This window comes from Diaphorina citri, unplaced genomic scaffold (genome assembly GCF_000475195.1).
Source record: "Diaphorina citri unplaced genomic scaffold, Diaci psyllid genome assembly version 1.1 scaffold4545, whole genome shotgun sequence".
Lineage (NCBI taxonomy): Eukaryota > Metazoa > Arthropoda > Insecta > Hemiptera > Psyllidae > Diaphorina > Diaphorina citri.
The window spans coordinates 1-17,254 of NW_007381943.1; the positions used below are offsets into that span (position 1 = coordinate 1).

General features: G+C 33.3%; 2 protein-coding genes across 2 annotated transcripts in view; one reads left to right on the forward strand and one right to left on the reverse strand.

Moving 5' to 3' along the window:
• Nucleotides 1-3,697: 3,697 nt before the first annotated feature.
• LOC108253902 lies at nt 3,698-4,556 on the reverse strand. The gene is made up of 2 exons (XM_017448714.2): nt 3,885-4,556; nt 3,698-3,800 (listed from the first exon to the last, which is right to left on the reverse strand). The coding sequence occupies exons 1-2, from the start codon at nt 4,217-4,219 to the stop codon at nt 3,743-3,745; spliced, it is 393 nt and encodes a 130-aa protein (XP_017304203.1). The 5' UTR covers nt 4,220-4,556; the 3' UTR covers nt 3,698-3,742.
• A 1,192-nt stretch (nt 4,557-5,748) lies between these two features.
• The window catches only part of LOC103521119 (EARP-interacting protein homolog), a 21,668-nt gene continuing 10,162 nt past the window's right edge, over nt 5,749-17,254 (forward strand). Inside the window, exons 1-4 of the mRNA XM_017448713.2 lie at nt 5,749-5,787; nt 5,972-6,089; nt 6,668-6,818; nt 16,634-16,774. Coding sequence (XP_017304202.1) covers nt 5,749-5,787; nt 5,972-6,089; nt 6,668-6,818; nt 16,634-16,774 — 449 coding nt within the window. The remainder of the gene's footprint in view (nt 5,788-5,971; nt 6,090-6,667; nt 6,819-16,633; nt 16,775-17,254) is intronic.

Below are 17,254 nucleotides of genomic sequence, written 5' to 3' on the forward strand. Positions count from 1 at the left end.
ATGGGAGAACTTTGAACCACATCTTTCCAACTTTCCAAGAGCTCACGTGACGTGATACTAATGTGTTTCTACCTTAACGTGTCTTCATGTACGAGTACGTACACATACACACAGACCGACATACCAACTTTTTAATGCATGAACAGTGTCATAATAATACCATCTAATAGTATCATTAGTACCCATTTGGATTAAACCAAAAAGGATTTTATTTACCTACCCATATCTACTCATCAAAACTAAAACACGTAAAAATAGCTAAGCTGAAAACAGAGCTCTTTTTTTTGAACACACAGCGAAATTTTACATAAATTTTCATAACTCCAACTTCACTTAAAATATATTTTGAAAATATTCAAATTTATTGCGGGGAAAAGGGATTTTTGGCGGTGGAGAGGGATTTTTTTTTTTCGGAATCGGATTCCGGGAATAGAGAGAAAGGATTCTCTCCCTCCCAATTTCTCGAACAAGTGAATACTGTTTCCACCTCATAGAACTTTGCGGATATTTCGAGCGTACATTTTCATGCTGTTTTGAACTTTGGAGGATTACCCTCCCTCCTGTCTTTTTTCCCTCTCTCTTCTCCCTTCCTTCCCTCTGCCTCCTATTGTCTCCTAGACCCAATGTTCCCTCTGTCTTTTTCTTCCCTCTTTCTTCTCCCTTTCTCTCTCTCTCTCTCCTCCTTCAACCAATCGTCTCTTCCCATTCAATATTCTATTTTGTCTCTTTTCCCCCTCCTTTCCCCCTCTTCCAATTCAAAATACCTTTCCCTCTCTCTCTCTCTCTCTCTCTCTCTCTCTCTCTCTCTCTGGTTCTCTCTCTCTGCGCTGATTATAAACTGGGAAATCCACTTCGTACTGATGTGCATTGTATGACATTGAATCTTGATTGTGACTTAATGCTGACGTTACTGGGTGTTGCGAATTTTTCCATGACGTTACTGGGTGTTGCGAATTTTTCCATGACGTTACTGGGTGTTGCGAATTTTTCCATGACGTTACTGGGTGTTGCGAATTTTTCCATGACGTTACTGGGTGTTGCGAATTTTTCCATGACGTTACTGGGTGTTGCGAATTTTTCCATGACGTTACTGGGTGTTGCGAATTTTTCCATGACGTTACTGGGTGTTGCGAATTTTTCCATGACGTTACTGGGTGTTGCGAATTTTTCCATGACGTTACTGGGTGTTGTGAATTTTTCCATGATACTTTCTTATGTTGTCCTCGGTCGTTGTATCTATCATTGTGTGTGAAATATGTGGTTGATTGGTGTTCATTTGGATATCTTTCTTCAATCTTCTGTCTGATGACATAGCAAAGTTTGTTCATTCCGTTTTGATTTATTTTGGTTTTTTCGTTGAAATCCCAGCTGTTGATTATTTCCTTCGTTTTGTATATTGTTATCTCTCGTTTGTTTTGATATTTACTTAGGTGACTTTGCAGCGACTTGTTTACTCGGTTTATGTGATAATTTAGGTTCAAGTCATCGTATCTCTCAGGAATTTGTATGAAATGAGTATAGGTTGATTTATATGTCTTAATAATTTTGTCAATTGCTTCTTTGATTTCATACATCGGTGTTTTTTGAATGTCGTGCGTTCCTGCCATAATTATGAGATGTGTGCATGCGGTTGAATCTTTCGTTGTACTGAGCTTGGGAAAATCTGCATCATCAACAATTTTTTCTTTGATACTCCAGTTTTTCGGTATATACTTTATTAATGTGCTTTTCAATTGATTAGCATGGTGATCACCGATTAAAAGGACATCTACTTTTTCTTGAATTTCGATTGGTGGGCTTATTGGTTTTGATTGTTGTGCTGGATTTGTTTCATTGTCTTTAGTTTTTGACTTTGATTGTTCTAGCTGCTTGATTTTTTCAAGAATTATTTTGATATTTTTGTCCATATCCGTAAATTTGGAATTTATGTTGTCATCTATCTGATTTAAATGATCTTTGAGTTGTTGATGTTCCGATTTTTCTGTTTTTTTGGGAGATTTATTCGTGAGGAGACTCTCAGTGGATGAGTGATTTGTTCTTGGTGTTTTTCGGATATTACCAGATTCTCGGAGTGGTCTGTTACTGTGTGGGGTTGTGAACGAGAATCCATTATCATATGCAGTTATTCCGGTGTTGTTTTCAATTGTTTTACTTACATCAAATGAACTATTGAAAGTTGTCGTAGAAAAGTAGTTCAATTGCTTATTATTGATTTGATCAATTGTGCCTTCCATAGATTTGATAGTTAGATTAAGGCCTTCAATCTCTAGTTTTTGTTTCTTTATGGTATTTTCTCTTTCTTGGATCAATAGTTTTAAACACGACAGTTGTTTCTCATGATTTTTTATAGTTATGTCTTGTACTTTGATGAGGTCTGTGTTTTGACTTCCATTTTCTGCTTTGTTTTTTTTCAATGATATTTCTTAATGTGGTGATCTCGCATTCTTTTCGACTATAATCTGATAGTCTTGATCTAGTATGGTTTGATTTTCTTGTATTAGATCACTTATCTGTTGATTCTGATTGTTAATTTTATCTTGTAAATAGTTCTTTTCTTCGTTCATTTCTATTATTTTTTCTTCCAGTGCTTTAGTGTTGTTACTAAGTTCCTCCATGTTTTTGTTCTTTGTTTTAATTATTTCAAAGACGTCTGTGATCAAAGTTCTAAGAACATTGGGGTTGTATTCTTCTATACATTTCACTTGTTGTTCGATGTATTTAAGTTCCTGATATACTTTTACGTGAATATCTTGATCTTCAGATGTTAGATATGGATCATTGTCCTTTAGTGCTTGATGTCTCGTTTCTGTTGGCATATTGCACCCAGTATGTTGAGAATTCTAGGTTTTTGCACTATGTATGTATAATTTTATTGTTTATTTTTACTTTCTATTATTTGTTGAAAACTGTAAGCTTGCTGAGTGACTGCTGTATGATGGGCGACCTTGATGAAGAGCTAGCAGTAGAGTTAATGTAAACAAAAATTGTGATTATGTTATGGTGACGTATGGTATTGTTCGCAAGATTGGTTGAAAATGGGAAATTTAAATTAATTTCGAATTAATTTAAGGGCTCAGAGATTGCACTTTCCGAAAATATATTTACACTAAAAAACACGACTAATAGTGAGAAAAATGGTGAAAAAAGATCAAAAAAATAGGTGGATTTCTACTTGAATTATTTACAAATTATATTTACAGCACTCTGATAGTACGTCCTTCACTATAGGAGTTTCATTTTTATCCGATTTTGTCAAATATGGAAATTAGTGTTAATTTAAATGAGAATGTTCCCAGTACACACGACACGATTTTTTTCCGAACTACAAGTGTGAATGGGCCTTAAGTTGAAAGCTCGATTTAGGCACGTCACGCTCAGACCGCCTGACCGCGATCTTACTTCACTATAGTATGACACTATGACACTTGTATCCACAGCCAGGATAATTGCATCCACAGCCCGCAGCATGCTTCACATAAATCATAACACATTAGGAAGCATGCCAAATGCCAATGATGCTTGATTCGTCAATATAGAACCATACAACTCTGACATGTAAAGCACGACTCTGGTGTGTTTTGACCCTTTTTGTTCTCATGGAAAATCTTTTTTTTACTTTCCTTATCCTATAGGAAGGAAAGTAATGTAATCGGGTCAAATTTTCGATGGTCAGTTTTTAGTGCCAAAACACTGTCTGTGTTTTGACTTCCATTTTCTGCTTTGTTTTTTTCAATGATATTTCTTAATGTGGTGATCTCGCATTCTTTTCGACTATAATCTGATAGTCTTGATCTAGTATGGTTTGATTTTCTTTCAATGATATTTCTTAATGTGGTGATCTCGGCATTCTTTTCGACTATAATCTGATAGTCTTGATCTAGTATGTTTGATTTTCTTGTATTAGATCACTTATCTGTTGATTCTGATTGTTAATTTTATCTTGTAAATAGTTCTTTTCTTCGTTCATTTCTATTATTTTTTCTTCCAGTGCTTTAGTGTTGTTACTAAGTTCCTCCATGTTTTTGTTCTTTGTTTTAATTATTTCAAAGACGTCTGTGATCAAAGTTCTAAGAACATTGGGGTTGTATTCTTCTATACATTTCACTTGTTGTTCGATGTATTTAAGTTCCTGATATACTTTTACGTGAATATCTTGATCTTCAGATGTTAGATATGGATCATTGTCCTTTAGTGCTTGATGTCTCGTTTCTGTTGGCATATTGCACCCAGTATGTTGAGAATTCTAGGTTTTTGCACTATGTATGTATAATTGTTTATTTTTACTTTCTATTATTTGTTGAAAACTGTAGCTTGCTGAGTGACTGCTGTATGATGGGCGACCTTGATGAAGAGCTAGCAGTAGAGTTACTGTAAACAAAAATTGTGATTATGTTATGGTGACGTATGGTATTGTTCGTAAGATTGGTTGAAAATGGGAAATTTAAATTAATTTCGAATTAATTTAAGGGCTCAGAGATTGCACTTTCCGATAATATATTTACACTAAAAAACACGACTAATAGTGAGAAAAATGGTGAAAAAAAGATCAAAAAAATAGGTGGATTTCTACTTGAATTATATAAACAAACCTTTTTTTAGGATAAAGTTCATTTTGGGCAGGAATTGAACCTGCAACCTAGCACTTACAAGGCAGTTTCACTCTCTTTCAAGCTAAATAGGCTGGCTTGTAATATTTTTACTTATTTGTAGATAATTTACTTATATTGCAGGTTGCAGGACTAAATGGTATGAAATTATGAAACACCCTGAATAAAAAATTTCTGCCTGGGTAGGAATCGAACCCACGACAGCACGTTATGTACCATATGAAAGACATGGAAATTTCAAAAAAAAAAAGTGAAATTTTGGGCGATTACAATACTTTCCTTATTTATAAGTTATAAGATAAGGAAAGTAAAAATGCTTGTTCCTTATCCTTAATCCTTATTTATTTTAGGGCTCATACTGTCGGATTTCCAGTGTTTAAAACGCTTTAAACACCGTTTAAAGCAGTGTTTTTTTTTTTTGGTCTAGTTTTAGAACGTTTAGAACGTTTTAAATGTTTAAAATAATAATAATAATAAAAAAAACGTTTTTTTATGCCAACCCTGCCAATTATTAGGAGGTTCTACAATGGTTCATGGTTTTACACTTACAGATTTTCCAACACAAAGAAGGTGAGATCTGGTCTCTCAGCAGTTCTCCTCATGATAGCAGTCTAATATCTACCTGCTACAATCGACCTCATATTTTGGATTTTTCACAACTTTTTTCGTAGGAATTGACCTGTTATTAATAATATTTTCCCAATTGCAACTCCTCCATTTAGTTATATTGCAGGACTATTGGGAGGTTCTACAATGGTTCATGGTTTTACTCTTACAGATTTTCCAACACAAAGAAGGTGAGATCTGGTCTCTCAGCAGTTCTCCTCATGATAGCAGTCTAATATCTACCTGCTACAATAGTTTGACGTCGGATATGAATTGTGTCATGGGCTCAGCATTGTGGAGAATACCAGACACACAGGGTAGGTACCCACTAAAAAATATTTTCGTCTTTGCACTAGTGGCAATAACACATTGAATTTACCCGTTCTCAGTGGATCAGTGTTTTTGGTGGAGTGGTAGTAGGTAGGTACTAAAAAATATTTTCGTCTTTGCACTAGTGGCAATAACACATTGAATTTACCCGTTCTCAGTGGATCAGTGTTTTTGGTGGAGTGGTGGTAGCTTGTTGCTTGCCATTATGGGGTGCACTCAGCCTTGTGACAAAATGACAAAAATTGTTAGGTTGAAGTATGAGCAAAAAAAAAGAAAGGTATAAAGCTTCTTCAAAGCTACTTGGTAGCAGTCATAGCATAACTGTCATAAAGTGAAAAATGCACATTTATTATTATTATTTTAATAGTTCAACAAGGACCAAGTTCTAATAATATTATAATATCTCCTCGTTATCCATTTCATTCCAGGCTTCCTGTTTCCATCCCGTAGAGAAAAACAAGGTGGGCACTCTCGTAGATAATAAAGTCCTCATTCAAGATATTCAGGCCAATACTCTGCTCTCCAGTATAGTACTGGAAAGAAAAGGTAAGACTCAAAATCCAAACTACTCATCAGTAATCTATTGGGGACAGGGTTAGTCCATTGGTAACATGCTTACCATCCAGGAAGACCTGGGCTCAGCACCTACCATTTTTACTTTCCTTATCCTATAGGAAGGAAAGTAATGTAATCGGGTCAAATTTTTGATGGTCAGATTTTAGTGCCAAAACACGTTTTGAGGTCCCTAGAGCCTAAATCCAATGTTTCAGCCATTGGTCCGTGTGTGTGTCTGTCTGTCTGTAAACAAAATATCTCGAGAACGGTAAGAGCTAGAGACTTGAAATTTGATATGTAGCTGTCAAATATGACAAGGATGCGACACGAAACTTTTGGTTAAGACCGGTGCAACGGTTGGCGGCATTTTACTACCATTTTTTCTTTTCTTTTCCCAGCTCAGGCTAGATGATAATTAGTGTGAGTAGGTGGGTGAGTGAGTAGCTTATCAGTTTATCACAGAATGGAGGCTAAAACACCTATGTAAAAAAAAAAAAAACAAAGACAATTCACTTGTTCAAGGTAGAGTGTCTAGAATTTCCTCAGTGTTGGCATTAATCTCATTTCAGGTCAACCAAAGTTCACCACCGGGAAATGGAACCCTCAGAACAATAGTTCCCAATTTGTATGTGTGGATGATACCAATGCTAGGGCCTGGGATCTGAGGGCGCCATCCAAATGTGCTTGGAGTATAGAGGGGGCACATACACAGCTAGTAAGGTAAGTGAGAAGCATGCTAATATTGATTTTATTTTATTCATCATTATTATTTTGGTTAAGTATGTTATTTTGCGACTGCAAGATAGAACGGATGGCTTATCTGTTTGGTATAAAGTTCGCCCCGGGCTGGTAATGGAGAAGCCTGATTTTCTTTTTGTTATGTGAGAGGTAGCAGTGGAATAATCTCTAAGGCCAGCCACACACTCTCAGTTACACCTGACAGGTACGGCTGAAAAGGTCCGCCTGTCAGGTCTACCTGATAGTGAGTGGCTGGCCTTAAAGAAACTATTTATAAGGGACCCGTACGGAGATCGCCAATACAACAACATGTGAAAGGCACCCTCTTGTCTGGTGTTTCAACCAGATCTTTCGTTGTCCTTACAAAGCTGAGTGCACCCCGAAATCGCCGGCATTATTGTTCCCTGGTTGTTCGATCCAATCTGTGTGAATCTTTTTTTTTTTTTTTTTTTTTTTTTAAAATGCCACTCGAAAGGCCTGATTAAGTCCAAAATTTAACGAGAAAATTTCCCTTTATGTGTCGAACATTTTGCCAAATTTTGGGAGGGGGAAAACGGAACACCCTGTATGTAATATGTATTTGTGCGCCCAACGCGGAAATCGTTACAGGTACTTACAACTTGTTAGGTCTGAAAAGTTCGTCTATTTCATATTGGTACTTCCTACAATATCTGGTTACCTCTAACCTCAGGCGTCTGATTTATCAAACTATAAAACTCGTTTGAAGAGATTTTCTGACCTTCGTCATAATTTGATGTTACTCAGTGCTTGAATAAAATATCTTGAGGACGAAAATTCTGGTTGTGATATGAAATCATAAATTTCTTGATGTTGATTCAACTTCTCCGGTTTTGTATGTGAACCTTTTGCACTCCAATCGAAGAAAACTCCATAACCCCACCTTGCCGTTGACCACAAGTGGGCTTTTGAAGATGGCATTATTACCATGCCATATACTGTATCTAGGATTTTTCTATTTTTATTGTTGGACCTGATCGGGGGTTGTCATCTTGGCATGGTAGCCATGCTTTGGAGTGCAAAAGGTTAAGTAAGCCTTGACATCAGTGGTGTTCAAAGTGTGGGCCACGGGCTAACAATGCATCGCGGTCCCCCTGTTTCTCTGCCGGTTCGTTCCGTCATAACTTGCGAATGGTTTGTCCGATTTTGATGATCTTGTATTTCCAATGGTTTATGTTTATGTACAAGCGCTAATACGCCACCTAGTGGTTAAACTGAAACTTGTATATTCCTTTAAGGTTTAAGGGGAGGAAATGGGTTTCAGAAGAGGGAAAGTCGTTTCAGATTCCTTAAGAAAAATAACTGATTTTTTCCAAACTTATTTGTTTCTAACTGATTTTTTCCTAACTTATTTGTTTCTAACTGATTTTTTTCCTAACTTATTTTTTTCTAACTGATTTTTTCCTAACTTATTTGTTTCTAACTGATTTTTTTCCCAACTTATTTTTTTCTAACTGATTTTTTCCTAACTTTTTTTCTAACTGATTTTTTCCTAACTTATTTTTTTCTAACTGATTTTTTCCCAACTTATTTGTTTCTAACTGGTTTTTTCCTAACTTATTATTATTTTTCCTGACTGCTTTTTTTTTCTCCTCTCCCCTCAGATACAACCATTATCATGATCAGCTCGTAGCCACAGCGAGTAGTGACACGCGGGTTCTCATCACTTAACTGATTTTTTCTTAACTTATTTGTTTCTAACTGATTTTTTCCTAACTTATTTGTTTCTAACTGATTTTTTCCTAACTTAGGTATTTGTTTCTAACTGTGTTTTTTTTCCTAACTTATTTTTTTCTAACTGGTTTTTTTCCCAACTTATTTGTTTCTAACTGGTTTTTTCCTAACTTATTATTATTATTTTTTTTTTACTGATTTTTTTTTTCTCCTCTCCCCTCAGATACAACCATTATCATGATCAGCTCGTAGCCACAGCGAGTAGTGACACGCGGGTTCTCATCACTTGTCTACAATCCATCTCCTCTGAACCCAACTCCAAAGATATCGACGGTGAAATCGTCTCGGAACGTTCTCAGGACCGGGTTATAGCGAGGTTCGATCAGCACGAAGAGTCCGTGTATTGTGTGGAGTGGTCGGCTGCTGATCCATGGACCCTGGCCTCGCTGAGTTACGATGGGAGATTGCTGATCAATCGAGTGCCCAAGGCGGAGAAGTATAAGATATTGGCACTTGATTAGGAGAGTATCTATCCAAAATGGAGGAACCTGATTTTCTTTTTGTTATGTGAGAGGTAGCAGTGGAATAATCTCTCTCTTAGGCCAGCCACACACTCTCAGTTACACCTGACAGGTACGGCTGAAAAGGTCCGCCTGTCAGGTCTACCTGATAGTGAGTGGCTGGGCTTAAAGAAACTATTTATAAGGGACCCGTACGGAGATCGCCAATGAAACAACATATGAAAGGCACCCTCTTGTCTGGTGTTTTAACCAGCTCTTTCGTTGTCCTTACAAAGCTGAGTGCACCCCGAAATCGCCGGCATTATTGTTCCCTGGTTGTTCGATCTAGTCTGTGTGAATCTTTTTTTTTTTTTTGACATGAACTATTCCCATATTTTGTAAATTTATAAATCAGACTCCCTTGCCCTTCGTTTTCCTCTGTGATAAATTAATATGCTTGTGTAATTCCAGTATACATAAATCCCATATGAAGTTAACACCCATATTTATTAAATAAACTATTTATACCTATTTTATAAGAATAAAAATGTTTTCGATGCAAAACTCGAGTTCTTCCATTTTGATACATAGGCAATACTCGTACAATTCAGCAGCAATGTCATTTTTGTGCCTAGATTTTTTCTGACAAATACCTAATGTATGTTACCATATGTAGATATAAATTTTCTTTGGGGAAATGGGTTCTCTTCAAGTAAGACATGATGAAAGCAGTCAATCTTCAGGATCTCATCATAGGGATAGGTACCTGTCTATCTAAGAAAAACACCCTCTCACCAGCAATTTCAACTGATTTTTTCCTAACTTATTTGTTTCTAACTGGTTTTTTCCTAACTTATTTGTTTCTAACTGGTTTTTTCCTAACTTATTTGTTTCTAACTGATTTTTTCCTAACTTATTTGTTTCTAACTGATTTTTTCCTAACTTATTTATTTGTTTCTTCAGCAATTTTATTGGTAACACAACCTTTTAATAGGTCGTTCGCGCTTCGGGCCGACAAAAATATTCACTTCAATAGATTTTTTCCTCTTCTTATTGCTCATCTTGAGTGATTTGGTATTCTGTCACCTATAAATAAAGCTAAAAATCTCTCAATGTGTTTAAACAAATTATAAATGGAGTACAAACTCTTTAGCACTCCGAAAATAAAACCAGAGCCGCTTGGAAGACCCAACCATTCGAAAATCAAAATCGACCTGTTTTGTTTTGTAATTTTTGTCTCCAGTAATTAAACAGAACATAAAGGCTCATAGGAATCGCTTATTGTTTTAAATGGGGACTGTTGTAACGATGCCGACAGAGGACTTTGTAGACGTTATAATTCATTTGAAACGGTAGAGCTAGGAGCTAACGGCTATAAAACATGTTTTTTTCCTTTTATTCGACACAAAATCGTGAGTTGGATAATGCATTTTTGTACACAGTAGTTATATTTGTTGAATACAGTCATGACTTTGATTGAGCGAACATTGGTACTGTACCTTTTTAATTAATTTTGTCAGTACCTATCTACCAATAGCGGATGTCCTTCACGTTAGAATTGGAAACAATACTGACTTTTATTTGGGCTGTGACTTCGATTATAATTATAACTTATCTATGTACATAACTACGAAGAGGTACCTATTAGTTGCTATGTAAAATATTCTTACAGTGTTAATAATATTTGATTATCTGAGTATGTATGTATGTTCATACCTATCCAAAAATAAAATTATTAATCGAGTCTGTTGATTCTTGTTGCATCAAAGTAACCTTATAACGAACCATGGTGTCCTCCTTTTTTAATTCTATTTCTGATTCCATTAAATACGAGTTTGTTTCTTGCTCAAATTAGAAAAGTTGAGAAACAAATAATATACAAATCAAACAGTAATTCTATTAACTTTTGAAACAGATATGTACCTATGTACTACAAACACATTGAGGAAAGGGAGAGAAAGAAAAAGAAAGAGAGAGGCAAAAGATTGTTTGCTAAAAGATAACTCAATTTCGGAATTAGAAGGAAAAACAGAAAGGCTGGGAGGAAAATAATGAAAAGAGAAACTGAAGAACGTTGGAAAGATTAAAAACTCAACTAATCTTCCAATCTTTGCTAATTTGGTTACCTACCTAAGTTGTGTTCTACTTTGTACGTACCAACCTATCTTGACTTTTCTTTACTTTTCGTTGAATTTTCCTTTCTTCAACGTAGAAATAGGTAGGTCCTACCTGCCCTAATGATATTATCTCATTTATCCTCAAAATTATACTCTCATTTTTTAATGTTGTTCGCTCATACTTCCACCATTTTTCCTTCCTTAGTAAATTTTGACATTTTTTAGTTGCTGTGCATAAAAAACAAAACAATCTCTGTGCTGATGAACACATAAAAGTTCCAAGTTTTCGTCTCTTGTTTACTTTGTGTTAACTTAATGTGAAATTACGTATGTTTTATTTTGATTTATCAAGAGTACAACATTCCAAAAATAAAGGGAACTTAATACACTCCTTGTTTACTTTGTGTTAACTTAATGTGAAATTACGTATGTTTTATTTTGATTTATCAAGAGTACAACATTCCAAAAATAAAGGGAACTTAATACACTCCTTGTTTACTTTGTGTTAACTTAATGTGAAATTACGTATGTTTTATTTTGATTTATCAAGAGTACAACATTCCAAAAATAAAGGGAACTTAATACACTCCTTGTTTACTTTGTGTTAACTTAATGTGAAATTACGTATGTTTTATTTTGATTTATCAAGAGTACAACATTCCAAAAATAAAGGGAACTTAATACACTCCTTGTTTACTTTGTGTTAACTTAATGTGAAATTACGTATGTTTTATTTTGATTTATCAAGAGTACAACATTCCAAAAATAAAGGGAACTTAATACACTCCTTGTTTACTTTGTGTTAACTTAATGTGAAATTACGTATGTTTTATTTTGATTTATCAAGAGTACAACATTCCAAAAATAAAGGGAACTTAATACACTCCTTGTTTACTTTGTGTTAACTTAATGTGAAATTACGTATGTTTTATTTTGATTTATCAAGAGTACAACATTCCAAAAATAAAGGGAACTTAATACACTCCTTGTTTACTTTGTGTTAACTTAATGTGAAATTACGTATGTTTTATTTTGATTTATCAAGAGTACAACATTCCAAAAATAAAGGGAACTTAATACACTCCTTGTTTACTTTGTGTTAACTTAATGTGAAATTACGTATGTTTTATTTTGATTTATCAAGAGTACAACATTCCAAAAATAAAGGGAACTTAATACACTCCTTGTTTACTTTGTGTTAACTTAATGTGAAATTACGTATGTTTTATTTTGATTTATCAAGAGTACAACATTCCAAAAATAAAGGGAACTTAATACACTCCTTGTTTACTTTGTGTTAACTTAATGTGAAATTACGTATGTTTTATTTTGATTTATCAAGAGTACAACATTCCAAAAATAAAGGGAACTTAATACACTCCTTGTTTACTTTGTGTTAACTTAATGTGAAATTACGTATGTTTTATTTTGATTTATCAAGAGTACAACATTCCAAAAATAAAGGGAACTTAATACACTCCTTGTTTACTTTGTGTTAACTTAATGTGAAATTACGTATGTTTTATTTTGATTTATCAAGAGTACAACATTCCAAAAATAAAGGGAACTTAATACACTCCTTGTTTACTTTGTGTTAACTTAATGTGAAATTACGTATGTTTTATTTTGATTTATCAAGAGTACAACATTCCAAAAATAAAGGGAACTTAATACACTCCTTGTTTACTTTGTGTTAACTTAATGTGAAATTACGTATGTTTTATTTTGATTTATCAAGAGTACAACATTCCAAAAATAAAGGGAACTTAATACACTCCTTGTTTACTTTGTGTTAACTTAATGTGAAATTACGTATGTTTTATTTTGATTTATCAAGAGTACAACATTCCAAAAATAAAGGGAACTTAATACACTCCTTGTTTACTTTGTGTTAACTTAATGTGAAATTACGTATGTTTTATTTTGATTTATCAAGAGTACAACATTCCAAAAATAAAGGGAACTTAATACACTCCTTGTTTACTTTGTGTTAACTTAATGTGAAATTACGTATGTTTTATTTTGATTTATCAAGAGTACAACATTCCAAAAATAAAGGGAACTTAATACACTCCTTGTTTACTTTGTGTTAACTTAATGTGAAATTACGTATGTTTTATTTTGATTTATCAAGAGTACAACATTCCAAAAATAAAGGGAACTTAATACACTCCTTGTTTACTTTGTGTTAACTTAATGTGAAATTACGTATGTTTTATTTTGATTTATCAAGAGTACAACATTCCAAAAATAAAGGGAACTTAATACACTCCTTGTTTACTTTGTGTTAACTTAATGTGAAATTACGTATGTTTTATTTTGATTTATCAAGAGTACAACATTCCAAAAATAAAGGGAACTTAATACACTCCTTGTTTACTTTGTGTTAACTTAATGTGAAATTACGTATGTTTTATTTTGATTTATCAAGAGTACAACATTCCAAAAATAAAGGGAACTTAATACACTCCTTGTTTACTTTGTGTTAACTTAATGTGAAATTACGTATGTTTTATTTTGATTTATCAAGAGTACAACATTCCAAAAATAAAGGGAACTTAATACACTCCTTGTTTACTTTGTGTTAACTTAATGTGAAATTACGTATGTTTTATTTTGATTTATCAAGAGTACAACATTCCAAAAATAAAGGGAACTTAATACACTCCTTGTTTACTTTGTGTTAACTTAATGTGAAATTACGTATGTTTTATTTTGATTTATCAAGAGTACAACATTCCAAAAATAAAGGGAACTTAATACACTCCTTGTTTACTTTGTGTTAACTTAATGTGAAATTACGTATGTTTTATTTTGATTTATCAAGAGTACAACATTCCAAAAATAAAGGGAACTTAATACACTCCTTGTTTACTTTGTGTTAACTTAATGTGAAATTACGTATGTTTTATTTTGATTTATCAAGAGTACAACATTCCAAAAATAAAGGGAACTTAATACACTCCTTGTTTACTTTGTGTTAACTTAATGTGAAATTACGTATGTTTTATTTTGATTTATCAAGAGTACAACATTCCAAAAATAAAGGGAACTTAATACACTCCTTGTTTACTTTGTGTTAACTTAATGTGAAATTACGTATGTTTTATTTTGATTTATCAAGAGTACAACATTCCAAAAATAAAGGGAACTTAATACACTCCTTGTTTACTTTGTGTTAACTTAATGTGAAATTACGTATGTTTTATTTTGATTTATCAAGAGTACAACATTCCAAAAATAAAGGGAACTTAATACACTCCTTGTTTACTTTGTGTTAACTTAATGTGAAATTACGTATGTTTTATTTTGATTTATCAAGAGTACAACATTCCAAAAATAAAGGGAACTTAATACACTCCTTGTTTACTTTGTGTTAACTTAATGTGAAATTACGTATGTTTTATTTTGATTTATCAAGAGTACAACATTCCAAAAATAAAGGGAACTTAATACACTCCTTGTTTACTTTGTGTTAACTTAATGTGAAATTACGTATGTTTTATTTTGATTTATCAAGAGTACAACATTCCAAAAATAAAGGGAACTTAATACACTCCTTGTTTACTTTGTGTTAACTTAATGTGAAATTACGTATGTTTTATTTTGATTTATCAAGAGTACAACATTCCAAAAATAAAGGGAACTTAATACACTCCTTGTTTACTTTGTGTTAACTTAATGTGAAATTACGTATGTTTTATTTTGATTTATCAAGAGTACAACATTCCAAAAATAAAGGGAACTTAATACACTCCTTGTTTACTTTGTGTTAACTTAATGTGAAATTACGTATGTTTTATTTTGATTTATCAAGAGTACAACATTCCAAAAATAAAGGGAACTTAATACACTCCTTGTTTACTTTGTGTTAACTTAATGTGAAATTACGTATGTTTTATTTTGATTTATCAAGAGTACAACATTCCAAAAATAAAGGGAACTTAATACACTCCTTGTTTACTTTGTGTTAACTTAATGTGAAATTACGTATGTTTTATTTTGATTTATCAAGAGTACAACATTCCAAAAATAAAGGGAACTTAATACACTCCTTGTTTACTTTGTGTTAACTTAATGTGAAATTACGTATGTTTTATTTTGATTTATCAAGAGTACAACATTCCAAAAATAAAGGGAACTTAATACACTCCTTGTTTACTTTGTGTTAACTTAATGTGAAATTACGTATGTTTTATTTTGATTTATCAAGAGTACAACATTCCAAAAATAAAGGGAACTTAATACACTCCTTGTTTACTTTGTGTTAACTTAATGTGAAATTACGTATGTTTTATTTTGATTTATCAAGAGTACAACATTCCAAAAATAAAGGGAACTTAATACACTCCTTGTTTACTTTGTGTTAACTTAATGTGAAATTACGTATGTTTGTTTTATTTTGATTTATCAAGAGTACAACATTACAAAAATAACTGTAGTAATAGAAAGTAATTAAGGGAATTTAAAGGAAGAGGTTTGATAGAGGGAACTGTAACTGCTCAAGGTTTTATCGTCCCGAAATCGAAGAGAGAAGGAAGACAGGATAGTAGAAAATCAGCCGTTCCGAGAACGAACATTATCCCAACAGGATAAAATCCGCCCTGGGTGGGAATCGAACCCGCGGCCTAGCGCTTACAAGGCAGACGCACCACCAACTAAGCTAACTAGGCTGGCGAGAGAACGAACCTTATTGACCAATATTAAAGCACTTTATACTGAGTACCTCAGTTTGCATTGAGTGTCTCTCTATCAAGTGTCTCAAATCTTGACCATTGGTAGCACAAGGTCCTTAGTCTGGGAAGTGCCTCTTGATGCGTATCAGAATATCTGGTAGTAATGAAAGCAATAACTAACACTGAATACTCGATGATTCTGCCAGTCACTATAATAGCTTTAGTAAGTTTGATGATCAGTTTCGTTTGATCATTAAATCACTAATGATCATTATTATTATCATCATTGATCAGTTATGAAATATGAAATGAGTATTAACTCTTACCTTCCTGCTTGAATACCGCCAGTTGTGTTCTCGTTAGCTTTTCATTCAGTTAATTCAGTAGTTAACTTGAAGCTTTACTTCTCTTGTGTTATTTAGTTTGTATTTCTTATCTGAATTGCACTCCTTTGGGTAAGACCTTTTGTATTTTTTTTTTCTACCGAATTTCCTGTATTTTGTATTTTTTTTTTCTACCGAGAAGTAAAGCTTTTGTAGGTACTCAAATTTGGAGATTTTTTTTTTATTTTAATAAGCTACCTTTTCCTCTTAAATGTTAAAAAGTAATTCTAATGGACAACCTTTTGTTTACCTTGTTTAAATTGTTTATGGCCATTTATTTATTTTCAATCATTGTTGAGCTTTATTTTTATTTATTAATTTATTATTTGACATTTTTGTCATTTTCACCTTTTTAAAATTATTTTTAGTGCTTTTTCATATCTATTTATTTTCTTAGGATTTCATGTTTTATCCCTCTTTCTGTTCCAGGGACATAGATTTAAATCCCAACAAGCAGTACATAGTAGCTACGTGTGGAGATGATGGAAAGGCTAAATTTTGGGACGTGCGTTCTCCTGGTGTGCCTCTGGTTTGTCGCTCAGACCATTCCCATTGGATTTGGAATATAAGGTGAGAGGTCTCTACATATCTATTTATTAATTTTATTTTAAATTTCTATTAATTTGGGGTCGAGTGGATTGGAACACATCACATGCCTTCAGGCACACTCCATTTGTCAAGGGTTTAGGCATTGCCTTGCCCTTGGGATCAATTTAATTTGAAGAAACCTATTTACTGATGAAAATTTGTAATGATTTGTCATTGAAAACAATAAAAACAACAAATTTAATTGTGTTCATGCTTGTCACTGATGTCGTTCCCCACTTAATATACAATACTAAATTATACTATACTTAATATACTTGACTTGGACTCGAACCACCAACCTTCATATTCAAAGTCCACCGTGCGTGAGCACGGTGAGACTTGGAACTACTCCACTGAGGTTGGATGCATTGCATATTGTGCATTTCCTCAGGCTTTTACATAAAAAAATAATAATAATAAAAAGCATATTAGTGGTACAGGGTACAGTAAACTGTCGAACCC

What these genes read in the sequence shown, in the direction of transcription:
- LOC108253902 (XM_017448714.2), bottom strand. Translation starts at nt 4,219, where the DNA reads ATGCCAACAGAAACGAGACATCAAGCACTAAAGGACAATGATCCATAT. An exon ending in CTAATACAAGAAAATCAAAC is followed by an intron (nt 3,801 to 3,884) that starts ATACTAGATCAA and finishes AGAAAATCAAAC; the next exon opens with CATACTAGATCAAGACTATC.